Genomic DNA, 21083 nt, shown 5'->3' with positions numbered 1-21083 from the left:
GGAAGCGTAGAAAACGGATATGAGATCTGGAACTATTTATTGCACTCCGATATTTAATCTCGTCCATATATGTGTCCGAAAAAGGACGACCCAGATCGTGCAGGAGTCTGAACGACGGAGAACTCGAGTACGTGCCGGCTGACGGTTCTGTTTTCGAGGTCTTTCAATGATAATATTTCGCACCACGAGTCCGAAAGTCGCCACATGGATTGGGTTCCAGGAGGATAACTTCTATGCTAGATCAAGCTTGATCCAGGCAGAGAGGGGGCCAATGTTTTGGGGAAGGAAACCAAAGTGCCACGTGGAGGACAACGATTCGTTGAAAGGAGTGTTCCCCAGTTAAGCCTTTGTGCAGCTCCACCTTGAAACCTTCCGAGGTGGGTAACTTCGACATTATTTTTATCAAACTATCAATTTTTAAAAATAAACCATGTAGGTTTGATCTGCTAAACCTGATAGGTCCGACCTCAACTCTGACCTGGGTATCCACCTGTCGCAACCCTTGTCGGGACCTAAACCTATAAATAGGGGACCTCATTTCACCATCAGGTATGGAATTTCACCTCGAGCTTAATATTGAGTCCGAGCTGTTTACTGACTTGAGCGTCGGAGATTTTGCCGTCTTGTGGAGGTCTTCCCTCTGTGTTCTAAGTCGGAGCTTGGACCAAGTTCGAGCTCGACCAAGGTTTGACGTTGTGCGATTCTCTACATAAACAAAAGTTACTCATTGAAACTTTGCCAGAGTAAATGATGAAAAGAAAATATGATGAAGATCGTGATGAGGAAAAAAAAAGATGGGCAAATTGCACAAACCACCCTAAAGTATGATAATTGCAACAATTACACCCCTAGACTTTCAATTGTAAATATTAAACCCTTAAACTTTTACAAGTGAAAAAATTGCACCACAAAAATTGGTGAATGTTACCATTACACCCTCAAACTTTTAATTGCAAAAATTAAACACTTAAACTTTCACAAGGTCAAAGTTTAAATTTATCATAAATAAAATAATTAAATTTATTTTTACTCCACCTTTCTTTTTACTTCCTCCCTCATTGTTCTCCCTCTCCTTACTTTCTCTCTCTAGAAGGCAGTATTTTGTGGATTGAAATTTTCTCTCTTTGAACAAAATGGGGACTCGTCGGAAATGTCAGAGATGTGGGTGTAGTTTTTGTGCAAGAATCTTCCCCAAAAAATGCCGGATTCAGCTGCCGACTGGAATGCAGACGACACGACAGACAATCTTCAAGCGTTCGACAAGAATCATCGAAACACAATCCTCCGATGCTCAAAGTTCCAATCAATTTTCTGTTCTATCAACAAGACTTAAAATTTGTCTCTCTACTTTCTCTAGTGAACACTTTTTGGGCTTTCTGACTGGGCGTTTATGCTGAAAGCACGCGCTAAGCGTGGTAACAATTATATAGATGCAAGCGCACACCTGTCAGAGTAATATAAAATGGACGGAGTATCCAAGTATCGATCCTCAAGGACTTCTAAACAATTTCCAAACTCTAAAGTTTTAAAGAATAGTGAATGTTGGAATGAGTGATTCTTGTAAAATGGGAAGTGGTCACAAATAATGGTTTGGATTTGGGATTTGGACTTATAATAATAAAACCTAGCCCGAATTACTTCAAGTTAGCCATCAAAGAATCAAGGACATGCTAAGGACAATATGCATTTTACTTTAGAAACCAACGACTACGCTTCTCACTTGACTTATGTCTAAGCAAGTTCAAAGTCCTAAGACATTCCCTAATATGTCTATTATGAGAGATATCTTAGTTTTAGGATGGAAATAGTCGCAACCTCGGGTTAAGGTCCTATGTCTAGGCTACTTAAGCGGAACCCTTATGTCTAAGGCGCTCCTCTCCTCGGTTTAACCACTCAACAATGCAAATAAGCAACCTTTTCAGTATTGACTTGTTAAGACTTACAGTGGCCTTCTCTAAATCCTAACTTTTTGGGAAAACATGTTGAGCAATGAATGGAAAGCAAAAAACACTACTTCTTAGCAACCCTTTTTAGACATAAAAGGCTAACTATCCATAACCAGGCTAGAGACGGGAATTTAGAAAGACATATTGAAGAAAATACAGCAAGTAAAATGGTTGAATGTGGAATGCATGTGTGAAAAACAAAAGTTAACTAACGGAGAGTTTTTATCGGGATTGAGAGCTTCGCCCTTCTCTTTCAAGCAAGGGGGAGTGTCACGTGCTCTTTCCTCCAAAAACATAACTCTCTTAACTAAAAATAAAGTAAAGGCAAAGAGAGAATAAGCAAAGTGCTAGATTTTTATATATTTGAATAAGTAGAAAATAACTAAGTACAAATGGAAACAAAACAAAGCTCAATAAAAGAATGTAAAGTACTCGGGATTTAAAAACCAAAAGCAACTAATGAAAGCAACTCAAAAGTACTTAGAAAGCAACAAAAAAACACTAAAAATGATCAAGAGAAGGAAGCAAGGCTTGATGAATTTGGTGGAGAAGTTGCTGGAATTTATAGCTGTGCAGAATTGGTTAGGTAGGTCCTAAAACGATGGTGAATCACCCATTTCCAACTCTTTTGACTGACCAAATCGTGCTCAAACTGATAGTGGAACACTTCTTCTACACGTATGCATCGGTTGGAACCACCAAAACGCATTGGAAGACGCGTTTCATTAAGGGCAAAGTTGGAAGAAAACCTGTTTTTCTGCAGGCTTCCCAGGCGCCTGGCGCCTCCCATGATGGTTTTTCCGTCTTTTTGCTTCTTTTGATTAATTTGCACTCCCAAATGGTCCTAAAATGTCATAAATACAATATAAGCCAACCACAAACCATAATATATGAATTTTGCATGAATTGGAACTCAAACGATCGAGAAAAATCCGAAACAAAGCTGAAACATTGTAAAAACAGCATCTAAAACCTTCTTTTTACGCATGTAAACAAGCGTAATCACTTTCTTTCACAGTTCCTCCTCTAATATTCCCCTTCCCAAAATGGTTGAAGCAAAGTTAAAAAATCCAACAATCGAGAAGAGGGTGAGGGGCGCTCACGAAAATCTTCAAGAATCGTTAGTTGAGTCCCCCCTTTTCGTCTTCACTCCTTTACCTCTAGCGAGTTCCATTTTTTTCGAAGAGAAAACTTCAGTACACAGAATACGAGCTTCTAGAGAGACATAGAATCGGGATGAGAGAGAGAGTAAAAAAAGATAGAGAGTCAAAATAAATTTAATTTTTTAGTTTACTTTTTAAAAAATAAAAAGTTTTAGGCGGCAATTTTTTCAATTTGAGATATTTGTGGGGTATTTCCAGTTTGAAGCTCACTTTTGGAAGTGGAAAGCTAGTGCTTGCCAATTACACTGATTCAGATATGGCAGGAGATTTAGATAATCGAAAGTCTACTTCCGGCTATTTGATGATATTTTCAGGTGGTGCAGTGTCATGGCAGTCAAGATTACAGAGGTGTGTTGCACTTTCTACGACTGATGCATAATATATTGCAGCAGCAAAGGCGTGCAAGGAGATGTTGTGGATGAAGCGATTTATACAGGACAAGCAACAACAGTATGTGATATTCTGCGATAATCATAGTGCTATTCATCTTTGTAAGAATACAACATTTCATTCAAGAACGAAACATATTGATGTGAGGTACCACTAGATGAAAGATGCTCTCAATGATGGATTGTTTGAACTTGAGAATATGCATACTAATCGTAATGAATCTGATATGTTGACAAAGAATCTACCAAGAGAAAAGCTCGAGTTTTGTCGTTCCGTGGCCGGGATGTCAATTTCCTTCACACAGTGGTCCACATGGGTCATTAGTGTTTTAGGGTTTTTTGTTAATATATATTATTATGGTGCAGCCGCCTAACACATATAGAGAGAGGGAAAATGTTTGCACGCAGATCGAGGAGAGACAACATAAAAGAAAAAGAGAAAAGAAAAACCTTCCGTACAGTAGTGTTTTTTGCACGATCAGAGGTCGATCCATGGTCTGATCGAGGTGAAATTTTGATAGCATGTTCACAACACGATGGTCTTCAAATCTGGATAGTGGAGATTTCTTTTGGAGGTGCCTACAGTCAGATACAGTAGGTGGTACCACTTTCTAAGTGAGATCTTTCTAATTTTCTTCTCCTATTTATTCCCTTGTTTGCCGAGATTTATTGTCTTGATATATTATTATTGTATGGCTCTAATTGTTACTAAGGAGAACTTGGTGTAGCCCATTATTAATTATAATGGAGATTTTCAATTCGGTTCATGGTGTTTTACTCCTCACATTGACGGGGTTTTTCCACGTTTAAATTTCTTGTGTCCCGTGCTTGTTTAACTTATTATTTTTACTTGCTATTTCCTATTAGGTTCACACAATAAAGGATAATTGATCTAGAAAATTAAGTGTTTATCCCAACAGAAAAGTCACATCCCAATGCACTAGATGTTTTAACTTTCAAGAAAAATTTCCACAAAGAAAGAGCTCTAATTCCTTACAAACTCATGAAAGGCGTTTGGAATAAAGACACGTAATATATTGGAATATTAGCAAGAACCACATTGCAAAATGTTAATCTACCACCTCATTAAAGCTAGTCAACTTCGTCTTCAAGATTTTCTCTTGAATTGGCTGCTAAAACATAATAGATTTTGGGTTCCCCAAGGGGCATGTCCAATTTAATCTGGAAGCTAATTGTGGCATGCATGATATTAGAAATAATCCTAAAGTACTTCTACGTAGAGAGACATACCAAATGTATCCAAAATGCTTGAACATAAGTTCATGTGAAAGTAAATGTTTAACTAGTAACTATCTGATTTTTACCTACTATTGTTGATGGACATCTATGAAGAAAGCTTTTTTCCTCTCATAATGTGAACCTTCAAGTTTGGGATTCGAATTCATGATCTTTTGGTCGAAATTATAACTCACGATCTTTTAGAAATATATACATTAACCAATTGATCAGTTATGTCCGGTTGGCATCGACATTTTACATATAAGGCTCTAAATCCTGTCACTCTCTCTTTATTACAAATTTTGTCTTCCACATAACAAATCGTCAATATGTCTCTCTCTCCCTCCCTACCTCTCTCAATTTTACCGAACATGAATAGGAATACCTTAAAGAAAAATGATGCAAAATGTGATGGAAACCTTGCGCTCCCTCACAAATAGTACCTTTGAAATAATAAAATAGGATTCTTAAAAACATATTGATAAACTCATATAAAAATCAAATCAAAGAGGCAAAAGAGAACCTTACTAACATTTGACCTCTATATGTAAGAAGTTATGGATATATATAGATGTATTAAAATATACTTTTGTGAAATGAAGTTGGTGAGTAAATTTGACAACACATACGTGTTGGGACTGGTGGAGTCAAATCGATGTCGAAACGAGTAGGGACGAGGTAAAAAATGAAAAGAAATGGAAAAAAGGGATCGGGTGCTGCAGAAGGCCATCTGGGCGAGGGTGCGGTGCGCTAGGGGCGCTGTCACCAAATCTTAGAAAAAAAAAGAAGTGTGGGCATGCTTTGACGTAGTGGTGTTGCAACGTTGAGACAATGGTCGACAATAGGTAGAAATAAAAGAAGGCACAAGGACTTTTTGTTGGGTCGTTGTTACGTCCGTAGTGTCTCAACGCTACGACATTTTATAAAAGCTGCTTCTTTATTTTAGGTTTAATTTAAGTTGTGTAGTTGCACAATTTGAGTGATGGCCAAAGGGTGTGTTGGTGCACAAAATCAGAGACAGTGTTGCTTGTAGTATAGAGGCGAGATTCCGAGTTGTAATAGCGAGATACACGTACCTCAACCTAATTGATTACGTGCTTATTTCTCCATATTTTCTCCATTTACCTCTGTAACATCAATTTAGGAAGAAATGATATGGAGTCTAATATTGAGAAACCTAATGAAAATGTTGGAGATCTCAAGGTGGCCTATGTCCTCACAGAAAATAAACCAAAGAAAATCTATACTGAAACATGAACGTTGAAGAGTTCATGAAACACTAGGATAAAATCGACAAGTATGAGAAGGTTGAGTATCATTGCCGGTATTATGTTTTGGATTGTTTTACTAATCATTTTTATGATTATTGTGATACTAATTCCATATCTGCCAAGACAATATTAAAAGTTTTGCAGAGTAAATATGATACTAAGACAGGAGGGCAAGATGCTTTAATTCGAGAAGGAAATGAGAATCCCAAAAAGGTAAATGTAATCTCTTGTATTGATAATTTACCTAATGATCAAATTTCTAAAATTAGTCATTTAAAGACAAAGGAGAATTATATGAAAAAGAAAAATAAACCTCATTCTTTAAATAAGAAAACTCCAAGCCAAATTAATAAGAACCAAACACATCTACAACACTCAATATCAGTTTATTTTGTTTGTGGCAAGAGTGGGCATATTGCTCGATTTTGTAAATTCCGGAAACATGAACCTATACCTCAGGCTAATGTTATCGAAGAGTCATTTGTGGCTATGATAATTGATATATATATGATTCAAAGTGTTTATGGATGGTGGGATGATTCTGGAGCCAATAGACATGCTGTTATGACAAAGATTGGTTCAATGTTTATACTCCTTTTAGGGAGCCTAAAACAATAATGTTTGGTGATTCTCATACCACTCAAATTATGGGAACCGGTGAGGTTGAATTAAAATTGACCTCTGGAAGGGTTTTAATTTTAAAAGATGTGTTTTATACACCCTCCACGAGGAAGAATTTGATGTCAAACTATCTTCTTAATAAGGCTGGCTTTAAATAGAATATGGAATCTGATTAATATGTGATAACTAAAAAAGGAGTTTTTGTTCGAAAAGGTTATGCTTGTGATGGGATGTTCAAAATTACAAAACATCTACTAGTTTAATTTATATGCTATCTTCTTTAAATTTTTGGCATGCTCGTTTATGTCATATAAATAACAAATATGTGGGAACTATGAGTAGTCTGGGTAATTCCTAATTTAAAAAATGATTTTGAGAAATGTGAGACATAGAGTAAATTTAAAATTACAAAAGGCCTCATAAAAGTGTTGAGACAAATACCGAATTATTAGATTTAATTCATACAGATTTGTGTGAATTTGAAAGGATTTTAACTAGAGGAGGAAATAGATATTTTATCACTTTTATTGACGACATTTTTAAATATACTTATGTTTATTTAATGAAAAATGAAAGTGATGCTTTTGAGAATTTCAAAAAATTTCTCCTCGAAGTTGAAAATCAATTCGGTAGTAAAATTGAAAGAGTTAGAAGTGATAGAGGTCAATAATATGAATCATTTGGGAATAATTCATGAGACTACTCCACCATATTCACCTGCTACTAATAGGGTAGTTGAGAGGAAAAATAGAATCTTAATTGGTTTAACTAATGCTATGCTATTAGAATCGAGTGCATCTTTCAATCTTTAGGGTTAAGCGGGTTTAACTGCTTGTCATGTGTTAAATAGAGTACCACATAAAAAGACAAAGATTACACCTTTTTAAATGTGAAAAGGGTATAAGCCAAATTTAGGATATTTAAGAGTTTGGGGATGCTTAGCTTTTGTAACGTTAACAGATCCAAAAAGACCTAAATTGGGGTCTAAAATTACAACTTCTATTTTTCTTTGATATTTAGTTAATAGCACAGCCTATAGATTTATTGATATTGAAAATAATGTAATTTTTGAATCAAGTAATACAATTTTTCATGAAGAAAAATTTCCTTTCAAGTCAAGAAATAGTGCGGGTCAAAATCATGGACAAACTTCTACTAAGTTTGCATCTTCTACTCCAAGTGATATTAATGAAAACAATTCTCCAGTTGAATTGAGAAGGAGTAAAAGAGCTAGAATTGTACGAAATTTTGATTCTGATTTTTATATTTATAATGTGCAAGAAGCTTTATCATCTTCGAATGCAATTTTCTGGAAAGAGACTATGAATGATGATGTGGAGTCACTAATTTTTAATAAAACTTGGAAATTAGTTGATTTACCACCTGGTTGTAAAACCATAGGGTGAAAATGGGTCCTGAGAAAAAATCAGAAACCGGATGGTAGTATAGACAAGTATAAAGCTAGACTTGTCGCAAAAGATTTTAAACCAAAAGAAGATATAGACTTTTTTGATACCTTTTTCCCGATTACTAGAATCACATCCATTAGATTGCTAATAGCAATTGCTGCAATTTTTCATTTGAGAATTCATCAAATGGACGTGAAAACAGCTTTTCTAAATGGTGATTTAGAAGAAGAAATTTATATGGACCAACCTGAAGGTTTTATAGAACTTGGAAATGAGAACAAAGTGTGTAAGCTTACTAAATCCTTATATAGTTTAAAACAAGCCACAAAGCAGTGGCATGAGAAATTTGATTCGTACATGCTAAATAATGGTTATAAACCAAATGAATGTGATAAAAGCATATATTGCAAATCATGGGAAGATCCACATGTTATTATTAGCCTCTATGTTGATGATCTACTAATTTTTTGCTCAAATATTATTGTCATAAATGAAACAAAAAATTTATTGAGGAGCCATTTTGACATGAAAGATCTTGGTGAGGCTAATTTCATTTTGGGTATGAAAATAACTAAAACCTTTAATGGGATTTTTCTTGACCAATCACATTATATTGAGAAAATACTTAGAAAGTATAATTATTTTAATTGTACACATGTGTCCACTCCTTTTGATTCAAGTGTTCACTTGTTTCCCATTAACAATGAAATTGATGTAATAAATCAAAAGGAGTATGCAAGTGTAATTGGTAGCCTACGGTATGCAACTTATTGTACGAGACCTGACATTGCATACGCAGTAGTTCTTAGTAGATTTACAAGTAAGCCAGGTAAAGAGCATTGGCATGCCATCGAACATGTTATGAAATATTTATTGGGCACAAAAGACTATGGCTTATTGTATAAAAAATATCGTGCTGTTGTTGAAGGATTTTCTAATGTTGACGGGAATACTTTATCAGGTGATTCTCTATCTACTACTGGGTATATACTTACCTTGGGAGGTAGTGCTATTTGATGGAAATCTAAAAAACAAACAATTATTGCCAACTCTACCATGGAAGCAGAACTTATTGCTTTAGCTTCAGCTAGTGAGGAAGCAAGTTGGCTAAGAGATTTGTTATATGAGATTCCAATGTGGGAGAAACCAATACCTCCAATTTTAATTAATTGTGATAGCACTGCTACAATTGGTAGAGTAAAAAATCGTTTTTATAACGGTAAATCCAGACCTATAAGAAGAAAACACAATACTGTGAGATCTTATTTGAGCAATGGAATTATTAATATGAATTACATTAAATCTTGTGATAATCTTGCAGATCCATTGAGAAAGGCCTTGACTATAGAAAAGGTCTGGAACACATTTAGGGGCTGGGATTGAAGCCCTTATCATTGTCATGAGCCGTATATAAGGATACCCACTTAGTGATCAGAGATCTTGAGAACTAGGTTCAACGGGAAAAACGAATTATAAGGTGGCTGTAAAATTGCGTTATTTATAGATTTTGATCCATCCCTTTGATGTGAGTGCATTAATCCTATAACGTTTTGGAGGATTGAGTTTTTCAATAAACTCTTAATAAAGTCTGTAGCTCTTATGAGTGGGGTGGTGTCGTTATAGGAGCACCCTTGACAGATTTTACCTATATGAGTGTGAGAGTGAGGCCGCTCTCTATGAGGATATAGGGCTTATCTTCAAAATACACTCACGAAATACTAGGATCAGTACAAGGCCTTAAAGTGCTAACCATTAAAGCTCATGTCTAACACTGGATAATTATGTGTGGATAATAATTCTTTATTTCCCCTTTATCATTAGAGTTCAAATCGGAGACAACTACTAATGCTGGAGTAGATATTATTATTTCACTAGTAAAGGTTCAATGCATTGTCACACTTTTATGATGCATACTTATCTTTCTTTTGGCTAATTGGTTTTGAGTATTTTAAATATTAAAATGAGGGGGGTAATGTTGTTACATTTTAATATTTATTTAAATATGAGTTTCTTTTTATTTAATTTGAGAGTTTAAGGACCGAGAGGTTTTATGAAATTTTGTAAAAGGTATTTTAAAAGAAGTTAAAGAAACTTATTAAATTTTCTATATTAAGTTACTACATGCAAGTTTCCTATAAATACCTCTCTTCCTAAACTCTCAAAAGATAACTCATTCTACGTATCTTCTATATTTGTTACTTTCTCTACTTTGCTCTTTTGAGAGCAATCGGCCAAAAGAGGGGTGTTTTTTGTTGTGGAGCTTTGAGTTCAACCTCTAGTTGCATGGTGGTTTGAGCTACACAACATTGCAGTTAGGTTGTTGTATCCTGGAGGGGACAGGTCGGAGAATACCTGCTGCACCGGTGGTTGATAAAGAAATACATACCGTAGAAGGCTTGAATCTCCTTAAAGAGAGCGAGATACCGCCGCCTCAACCTAATTGGTTACGTGTTTGTTTCTCGATATTTACTCCATTTACCTATGTTATTTGTAATTCCTCCATCAAAGTGATAATGTTGATAATATATTCACCTTTCATTCGTTGACACCCAAAATGTTCATGGCAAACATTTAAAGTGCTCGGTTTTTTTCTAGATCTGAGTACGTTAGAAATAAGAGTGTTAAAGATTTGAATCTTTAAATAGTTGAGTAATTAATAATTTAATGTCCGTAAATTAAATTTATAAATATTATGTATTTAAATAGTTTTGACTATTTATATTCAACAACTAGCGGCGTACTCACATATTCATAGTTAAAGTCTTTTACTTATGTCTGTAACCTTTAACGACTCTTTAATTAATATATGCTGTCATTGAAGCTGGTGTAAATGATTACATTTACAGTTTAAGTGACGTTGACATTTACCAAACATACATTTGTTACACAATAGTCGTTTTCCAATTCTCACTTCTTACTTTATTTCATAAGTTAATTAACATGTGAGGAGTTACAAATCTATGCATCTACCTATAGTTTTTTTTCTTTTCTTTTTTTTTTTTTGAAAAGCATCTATCTATAGTTGTTAGATTTGTTAATTTGAAGGATACAAAAGTATACTAAGCATTTGCAGTATTGCAAATACTCCAAATCTAACTTACTCTTCCCCGATCAGAGTTATCTTCCTTTTACACTTTTGCTCGTGTTTATGCTGAGAGCAAATGTTTAAGAGCTCTTCCAAATCCATATAATTCGGAGTTGTTGTTCTACCAAAGTTAGTCATTGTATCGTCTTAAGACGATTGCTCTAGTTAGCAACCTATGTAGAGCTAACAATTGTCTTCGGGTTAGAACTCTTGAAGCGTGCCTCGACCATCATTCATCACTATTTTGGTGTTCTGCAAAGATCAGTTCGTGTGCTATTGTTGCTATTGTCATTCAGATAATTTATGAACCTAACAGCTTATCTATTTCTCTTCTGGTTCAATTTTAGTTTTTTGTGTTTCTAATATATACAGTGTATTTAGTTTTATTTACACCGTTGGAATCTGTAATTGTTTCTAACCAATTACATTGTAATTTGTTGGCTAGTGTTACATAGATTATATATATTGAGTATTTTTGCATGTACCTCAGCAACCATTATCTGCATTAATGACATGCTTATAAAATTAAAAATCTACCCAATTCATATGATTTGACTTATGATAATTTTTCAAACTTAAAATAGCTAGTTCAACTTTTTTATATTTCAACTGGTTAAGACATATATTCTTAATCAAAAGATTATGGATTTGAATCCCTACCTTATACATGGTACTAAAAAAGTTTAAAAGTAGTTAAAAAGTGGACCCATCAAATGTCAATCAAAATGACAAATCACGCAAAATAAAAATATATTAGTGACAATTATTTAAGTCAACTAACAACTTATAAGTATTTTTTTTAGATAATACATGTTTACAGATGGTAAAAGAAATAAATATAAAGAAAGCTATTCATTCAAATTTTCTTTCCTATAATATTGTCCACTTTGGTTTTGTTGGACTCTTACCTTAAAAGTCTCACACTAATAAATTGTTATTCTTAATTATATACTCAACGTTATGTTTCTCAAATTTCAATCCATGGTAGACTATGTTCACATCTTTGATTATTAGGACGAATGATTAATTAGTTTTTTTAACGTAAATTTAAAATTTTAAAATTTTAAAAATAGTTAAAAATGACGAATAAGCTAGATCAAAACAAAAAAATAATAAATAAATAGGGTAGTTTTAATGAATAGAAAACAAATTTGCTATATTTGCATTTATAACCATAACTTTTTGGTTGTGTAAATCTGACCAAATATTTAGAATAAGAAGTTTTATTTTTATTTTTGTTTTTCCTTTTTCTTTTTAATTTCTGATTTACCCTTCTTACCAATATACTTTCATATTAGGTATATCAGGTATATCAGTAATTAGTCATCACTTTTATAACTAATAGGATGATTAATATACTTGATATTAGGTATATATAGAATATATGAAGTATATAATTAATGTAATTGATTTAGCTAATATGAAGGATATCAATCACACTAAATAGGTAAATGATATACTTAATATTAGATATATTACTAATAAATCTTTTTAAAGTTAGAAAGTTTTTGTCTTTTAAGTAATTGTAACGTAGAAAACCAAAACCATGGGTCGGCAACTAGCAATCCACTGACACTTCTTTGGAAACTATGGGTCTCATCTCTCTCTTTCCAATGTTATTATTTAAAAAAAAATTCATTTATTTATTTTTCAATCAATATAAAAGGTTTAAATACTGTAGTTCGGATGGTTTCTGTTTTTTTTTTTTTATCCTTGCAACTGCCTGATCCTACAATATTTGGTGTCGAGACACATATAAGAATTACTAATTCTTAAGGTAGGTGATCATCATGGGGTTTAAACTCATTCCTTCATTAATTAACTCTAACCCCTCCCCTTTGGTAAGGATTGTCGAGACCCTCCAAAATAATTACTGATTCTACTAAATCTAACTTGTAGAAGTAGTGAGACCAGATCGAGTCCCAATGGAATCAATGAAACTAATTTGTCAAAGTAAAAAAATGGGGGTTTTGAATTTAAATTTTTAAATTTAAATAGATAAACTAAAAGGAAAACTAAAGTCAATCTTACAAAACTTCCAATCTAAAGGTATGATTTTCATCCAATTGTAATCTTGATTATAAGTTTTACACAAAATTAGTTTCTTGATTCAAGAACTTAGTCTACTTACTCGGAACAGCCGTGGTAAGTTTTAATTCTTCTAATTTAATTAATTTAGACCAAGCATCAAAATTAAATCTTATTAATTAATCAACTGAGCACGATAGTGTTCCATATTAATCAAAGAATAACATTAAGGACGATGAGAATGACTAAACCAAAATCAATCAATTTGAGCCAGCTGCAAGTTAATTAATTTTGTCCCTTTGTTTGGCTAGAATCTATTATGCAGACTATGTAAACATGGAAAAGCCATAAATACACACACATAAGCCAACTCCTTGCTACTTATTTCAATTATTCATGACAATTACGAATCACAAACTCATGGGTAGCAGTAGAACAATTAATATGAATTAAGGTGTCAATTTAATTAATATAAACTATTCATAAATATTAAGAACAAGAAACAAAGAATACTTAGAATAAGAATAAATCTTTATCTAACTTGAGTCTCCCAAGCTTACAATCGGACTTTAATCACCCTTGAGTTGGAAGAATTAAAACCTAGCCACTCATAGTAGAGAGGAGAACTTGAATTTTGGAGAAAGAGCTTTTCGTTGGAACTGGAAATGATGGATCTCTCAATGAGGCTTCTCTATTTATAGAGATTAATTTTATCAAAAGAGGAATTATCTCTAATATTTGGAATACTTAACTAATTGGGAAGATCCTATTTAAAAGAAAAAAAAATTAAATAAAAGAGTTCCTAATCAATTAAGGATTATGTTTCCTACTTTGATTATATCTCTTTATTTACAAAACATCCTAAAAACTCATAATTCTCAAATTGAAGCGTCCCGCCATAATAACTGTATCTGTATTTTATCCGTTAAGCTCTCCCCAACTTTGTGAAGTCCGCATTATCATCTAAAATTGTGCTTTTAAATTATTATTCTTGAATATCTTCAATCTGCCACAAAATGATAAATTATAATTAAATTCAAATATTTAAACATAATAAATTAATAAAATGTAAAATAAATATATAAAATATGGGTGTATTTTTCATCTTTATCACCCTTAGAACCAATGAGTCACCTGTGATGGTTAACTTTTGTTCATTTTAGTTCATGTGTTTTCAAAACGTATGTTTTGGTCTCTCTACTCTTAAAAAGTTATCATTTTAACCTATTCATTTTCATTTTTATCTCCTTTTTTCAATCACGAATTTAGCATAACAAATTTGTAAGTTTTCTATTGTGTATAAAATTTTATATTAAAATTTTACAAATAGAGACCAAAATGGTCATGTTTTAAAAGTACAGAAACTAAAACGGACGTTTTGAAGTATAAGGCCTAAAATGAACAAAAGTTGGAAGTACCGACACAAAAATGGACGTTTTGAAATTAGACAAATGAACCAAAATCAAAAGTACAAAACCAAAATAATATTTAAACCAAAATAAAAATGAAATTAGGTTAATTACAAATTTTGTCTTTTAATTAAGTTAAAAATATACACACACACATGTATATAGAGGTCCTTAAAACATTTCATATTTTATCTAATTAGGTGGTAAGGGCTGTCGAGACCCTCCAAAATAATTATTCATTTTACTAAATCTAACTAGAAGTAGTCAGATCAGATCGAATCTCAAGGGAACCAATGAAATAAATTTCTCTACGTTAAAAAATGCGGTTTTGTATTTAAATATTGAAATTTAAAAAGATAAACTAAAAGAAAAAAGAAAGTCAATCTTAACAAACTTCCAATCCAAAGGTGTGATATTTAATCTTGATCATAGGTGTTACACAAAATTGGTTTCTTGATTCAAAAAGCTAATCTATTTACTCAAAACAGTCCTGGTAAGTTTTAGTTCTCCTAATTTAATTAATTTAGACCAAGCATCAAAATTAAATCTTATTAATTAATCAACTATCACTATAGCATTCCATATTAATCAAATAGTAAATTAAGGATAATGAGAATGACTAAACCGAAATCAATTAATTTGAGATAGCTGCAAGTTATTAATTTTGTCCCTTTGTCATTTATGCAAGCTATGTAAACATGGAAAAGTCATAAATACACACACATAAGCCAACCCATTGCTACTTATTTGAATCATTTATGACAATTACAGATCACAAACTCATAGGTAGCAGTATAACAATTAATATGAATTAAGACGTCAATTTAATTAATATAAATTGTTCATAAATAATAAGAATAAGAAACAAATAATACTTGAAAAATAAGGGCTCGTTTGGTAACGTTTCCGTTTCTTGTTTCTCGTTTCCAATTTTCTTAAGAAATCTAAGTATTTTACAACTAACTTTATTTATTGTTTCTCATTTTTTGGAAACATTCTCACAATTGTATAGAAATTTTGATAAAAACTAAAACAAGTTTCTCATTTCTTGTTCCCATTTCCAATTTGCTCTGAAACACAAATAAAAATATTGTTTTATCATATTTGAATTCTTAGATGTTGGAACCATGCAATACATTTTTCTTCATTCAAAATAAAGAAACAGAAACAGGAACGTTATCAAACAAGTCATAAGAAATCTTTATCTAACTTAAGCCTCCCAAGTTTACAATCAGATTTGAGTCACCCTTGAATTGGAAAAATTAAAGCTTAGTCGCTCATGGTAGTGAGAAAACTTGTGTTTAGGAGAAGAGAACTTTTCGTTGGAACTTATATCTTGGATCTTTCAATGAGGCTCATTTATTTATAGATGTTAACTTTATCCTTTAATAACGAATTCATAACTAATTGGGAATATCATATTTAAAAAAAACAAATTAAATAAAATAGTTCTAATGAATTAAGGATTATGTTTCGTAATTTGATTATATCTCTTTATTTACAAAATATCCTAAAAATCCATAATTTTCAAATTGTAGCGTCATAATAATTGTGTCTGTATTTTGTCCGTGGAGCACTCCCCAATTTGGTGAAGTACGCATTATCCTCCAACATTCCGCTTTTAAATTATTATTCTTGAATATCTTCAATCTGCCACAAAATGATAAATTATAATCAAATTCAAATATTTAAACATAATAAATTAATAAGTAAAATAAATATATAAAATATGGATGTATTTTTCATCCTCATTAGTCATTGAATTTTTTTTTCTCCATATTTTGTATCTATTGAGTTTATGAATCAATTAGACACAAATTTGAAAGTTCTATAATTTAAACATTAAAATTGAAAAGAGGTCACTTGTTGGGCCAAAACTAAAACAATGGGAATGAGGTCGCTTGTTGGGCCAAGTTATTTAAAAAGGCCCAAAACCTTTTTTTTATTGTTCACAAAGTCTGCTGCCAACATATAAAATATAACCTTTTTTTTAACCTAGCCGTGGAGTGGAATTTTGTGTTGGTACACAAAAGTGGGTGTGGCGGCAAGTAGTGTTGGTAGAGGAGGAGAAAAAGAGAATTCAGTATCTAGGACATTATCGGCAGCCCGTTCTCTTGAGATTAGTGAGGTTTTTCATTATGTATATTCCTAAGTAGCGCTATTGCGTAGTGCTTAGAAGTTAGGTTGGCAATTGTTGTGGCATCTAGAAAAAGTTTTGTAAAGCCTTTGTGAGACTCATTGTATTTATCCCAATATCGTAGTAGAACCTGTTGTCGCGGAAGACTGGACGTAGCCCATAGTTGGGGCGAACCAATATAAGTTGCTTGTGTCGTTTCTGTGCTTTTCTCTATATCTCTTATTATTGTGGTTGATTGTGTTTTTCGCTGACGAACTGTAGATGGAGAAAATATTATTGGTAAGTAAATTTTCCCAACATCCTAACAATGCAAACTGTATCCCAGCTTAACATTTTCAGACTACCGATGTCAACCCCACACCCCAAATGCCACCTTCAAATTTTACTATCAAGTTGTTATCTATTTCATGTTAAATAGTACACACATCAGCAAGACTGACTTGAGTACTACAAAATAATAATATCTCCAAACTTTTTCTTTAGTTTATTTTCTTATATTTTTCTTCCTTTCCTCTTAAATTATAAAGAAATGCAAATTAGGGCCACTAAAACATAGAAACAACACAAATATCAGCAAATATAGATAAGATTAAAATGTATTAAAGCATCAATTTCTGAAATTAATGTTATTTATCATCCAATAGGGGCTCAATTTCTAAAGCACATTATCTAAATTATTGCAAAAATAAAGTATGAAACCACAACACTAATAAAATCAAAATAAAGAGAATAATAATGTATTTTAGCTGGGCTCAGGGTATTAAGTTTTGGCGAGATGTCGATATTTTCATCAGCATTTTCATATGTCTATGAATCCGACATTCATATGAAGGAAAAATCAACATGATCTCCCTCAGTGGAAGTTAACTAGATATTTAGGTTGTTTGTTTGGGGAGAACAAACCCCAATGTTTCTCAACCTCAGGAGGAGTCGTCTTCTGATTCTCATCAAACATTGCAAACACATAGGTTTCAATAGGCATTCCAGGTCTCTTTGGAGTCCCTCCTTTCACATGTTGAATCAGGTTATTATTATAAGTTCTTGCATTGTCTACCTTCGCCGCCTCCCCGCCATCCGTCGGCCAACCACTCTCCGAGACAACAATTTCCAACCCTCCGCCGGCAGACTTCTCCAAAGCAGAGTAAACAGCATCCAAAATGGCATCAAACAAATTTTGATAAACAAGTTGGCCATCTGAAACCATCGACATCCCTGTAAAAAGTGCATAATCGAGAGAAATGTCTTTGGTGTTTGAGATATGACTGAAATAAGTGTACAAGTTGAGGAGCAATGGCGAGTTGTTGTCGACTAGGAAGCGGATGGTTGGGTCGAGAATCGGAAGATAGTCACTTCTGAAGGAGCCCTTTGAAGGAGGGTAGGACTCTGCAAGAACTCCGGTGTCAATGGCAGTAGAAACTTTGATTTTTCCTCTCAAGCCCGCCGCTGAAATTGCGTTTTGGATGTTTTGCATGGCGGGAACGAGGAATCTAGCAGCCCCGTCGCTCGGTTTTATCTCATTTCCGACGACAATGTACTTGAATTTCACATCGCCGAAGCTGAGGACATTGTCTTGAAACCATGAATTGGCATTTTCTTGAGTGGTGGCCATGGCTTCAAGCTCGTGGTTGGGAATGCCGAGCATGAGCTCAATGTTGGAGCCTCTAAGAGCGTTGAGAGAAGGTTGGTTGGGAGCGTAAAGTCGCATTCTTTCGATATTGTTCTGATTGTAAAGGTCGATAACTTCTACCGGAGATGGTAGGTCATCACCAAGTTGTCCATAACAGACACCAATTTGAGCATCTGCATCAAATTGAGTAAAGTTTTGTTGAATTGGTCAAGGATATCCCACGTTAGAAAAATAAGAGATATAACAAAGGCTTATAATATATATGGAATACTCCTCTCGTTATCAATTACGGTTATTGTGATGGAATCTCATAAATATATTGATATAATCATATAACACATTATAGATATATCTGTCGTGTATACGACATATATTGAATTATATATTCAGAATAAAATATGAAATTATAGAGATAGGTTGGGGAAATTAATCAAATATGAAGTGATGATTAAGATGGATGGGATAAAGAACCATTTCAAAGACAGATTAATTTTAGGGTAAGAGGAAGTAGATATTAGAGAGTGATATTAGATACAAACAAATAAATTTGACAGAAATATTAGTGGTTGTATAAGTTACAAAAGTTATAATCAGAGGTTTTTTTTAATGATTTGGAGTCGGAGTTTTACTGCCTTACATACTGGGGTTCCGCCCGTCCCAAAGTCCATACTTGAAAAACATTAAGGATTTTTTATATTAAGATCATTAGAAGGTTCAAATTCGAGACTTCTAATTCGAGACTTTAATTATCTCAATGATCATATTTAACAAAATTTGTATACAAAATCTTTAAGCATTTGATAAAAATAGATGGTCGATGATTTTCGTAAAATGGAAAAATATGTATGATTTCTATCTATCAATTGGAATTTAATCATAAATTTCTCATAGGCACCTTTTGAGCTTAACCAAAATTTCTAATAGTCACGTTAATTTGAGACAAACATTTTAAAAAATAATAATAAATCATAACTCCAAAATCTTATTTATTTATTCTTAAATTTTAAAAGTTTTAATTACAGACTTTTGAATTATATTTTTATTTAGGAGTATTCTACCTTTAGAATCATTAATGAAATGTTGACCCGACATGCCCATTAAATAAATTGTGGCTGAATTGGCATAATGTGGAGCCAGACAAATAGACAAGCTAAATAAACAACATCAATTTTTTGTTAATGAAATAAAGGATAGAGACTAAAACAAACATAATACAAATTTTAAATATGTAATTGACACGTTTTAAAGTTAAAGGACAAAAAGGAAACATAATATACTCAAGTCGAAGTACGATCACCCACTTTATGATCACTTTTCAAGGGAAAACGAAAATAAGAGTAGAAAAGCAAACATGCAAATATATGAATCAAATGGGAGTAGATTGTGATATATATAATGCATAAACCAAAAACATTCATAAGAGAGAGAGACTGACTTGTTAGGTGAAGGTTTGCAATTAGTAATAGCCAAAGAAGAAATGAGAAGAAAATGGAAAAGCCTTTGGCATTGGCATAGAAATTGGCCATGGATATGGATATATATATAGAGCTAAAACACAAGGAAAATATAGGTTTAAGAGAGAAGATTATTGCTTTTTTATGCTCATATTAGTGCTCTTAGGTTCCCTTTTTATAGTGGAAATTTTGGCTTGTGTTTTGGTTCATGACTTCCTCTTGTTCGAGACTTGGGAATTGTCAATAGAGAGAGAGAGCTGACCCTTTTAGTGGAAATAGAAAAAACCCACTTGTTTAAATTCTTATATGAATAGTTTGGTGGAAACATTTTCCACAAGTCAATAAATTTAATGTTTGAAACTTTGAACAAAGAATAAGGAATTTATTTGAATTAGGTTGTGAAATTTTATAGGGTTGGATTTGTTTGAAATAATTTCGGAGTCTTATATCTAATAGGAATTAAGGTAGTTTATTAGTTTTCCTACAATTAATACTGATCGAATGCGAATTTATTTTTCAAGAGACATATCTTTGGAAGGTTTTTTTTTTTTTCCTTTTTTGCTAATCACATCTTATTCCCACTATTTTATTTTCCAATCTTGTTGATAAAAAAAAAAACAAAACAAAAATAGTTCTAATTCTTTGAAGGATTATTTTTTGTATGGACTACCATTATGCATAGCGTGGAGAAAGGTTAATAGATTATATTTTTCAATATTTACATGATAATATTAAGATGATTCAAATAAATTGTACCATATGAATTAACATGTTTATAGATGTTTTTTTTGGGCAGTTGCAAAATATGGCAAAAACATTGAGTAAAATTAACAAAATAGCAACCACGTTTAGTTTTTTCAAATATAGCATTTAAAAAAAAGCGGAGTTCCGATTTTAAAATGACCTATTTACTCAAATGATATACATCTATAATATATCTGCAATATATCTGTCATATATCTAACTACTGAATATAAATATCTAATATACTCGCAATATGCATTTGATATACCACTGATATGAGTGTCTGATATATTACTGATATCAATATCTGATATACTACTAATATAAGTAAAAATTTGTGTTATATTTGAAAATTTTTAAAAACAAGTAACATATTTTGAAATACATAAAAGATTTTTTTTGTTACCCACTGCAATTTCTTTTTTTTTTTTTTTTGACATTTTTTATACTTTAGAATATGTACATATGGGAAGTATTGGGGAAATTAAACGTATTTCTTTCCCCCTCTCCCTCTTTTTTTTTCTTTTTTTTTAGAAACTAATTTAGTTTTTTTAGAGAGAG

At 32.5% G+C, this 21083-nt stretch overlaps 1 protein-coding gene across 1 annotated transcript; it reads right to left on the bottom strand.

Moving 5' to 3' along the window:
* Positions 1 to 17338: 17338 nt before the first annotated feature.
* LOC111010152 (glucan endo-1,3-beta-glucosidase-like) lies at positions 17339 to 19905 on the bottom strand. Its single transcript, XM_022283493.2, has 2 exons — positions 19760 to 19905; positions 17339 to 18497 (listed from the first exon to the last, which is right to left on the bottom strand). Exons 1-2 carry the CDS (start codon positions 19848 to 19850, stop codon positions 17551 to 17553), a joined length of 1038 nt encoding a protein of 345 aa, XP_022139185.1. The 5' UTR covers positions 19851 to 19905; the 3' UTR covers positions 17339 to 17550.
* Between the last annotated feature and the right edge of the window lie 1178 nt (positions 19906 to 21083).

This window comes from Momordica charantia, assembly GCF_013281855.1.
Source record: "Momordica charantia cultivar OHB3-1 chromosome 6 unlocalized genomic scaffold, Mcharantia_2.0 BLBB01000006.1, whole genome shotgun sequence".
Classification (NCBI taxonomy): domain Eukaryota; kingdom Viridiplantae; phylum Streptophyta; class Magnoliopsida; order Cucurbitales; family Cucurbitaceae; genus Momordica; species Momordica charantia.
This window is presented reverse-complemented; position numbering and strand designations above follow the sequence as displayed.

What these genes read in the sequence shown, in the direction of transcription:
- LOC111010152 (XM_022283493.2), bottom strand. Translation starts at nt 19,850, where the DNA reads ATGGCCAATTTCTATGCCAATGCCAAAGGCTTTTCCATTTTCTTCTCA. An exon ending in TGCAAACCTTCACCTAACAA is followed by an intron (nt 18,498 to 19,759) that starts GTCAGTCTCTCT and finishes AATTTGATGCAG; the next exon opens with ATGCTCAAATTGGTGTCTGT.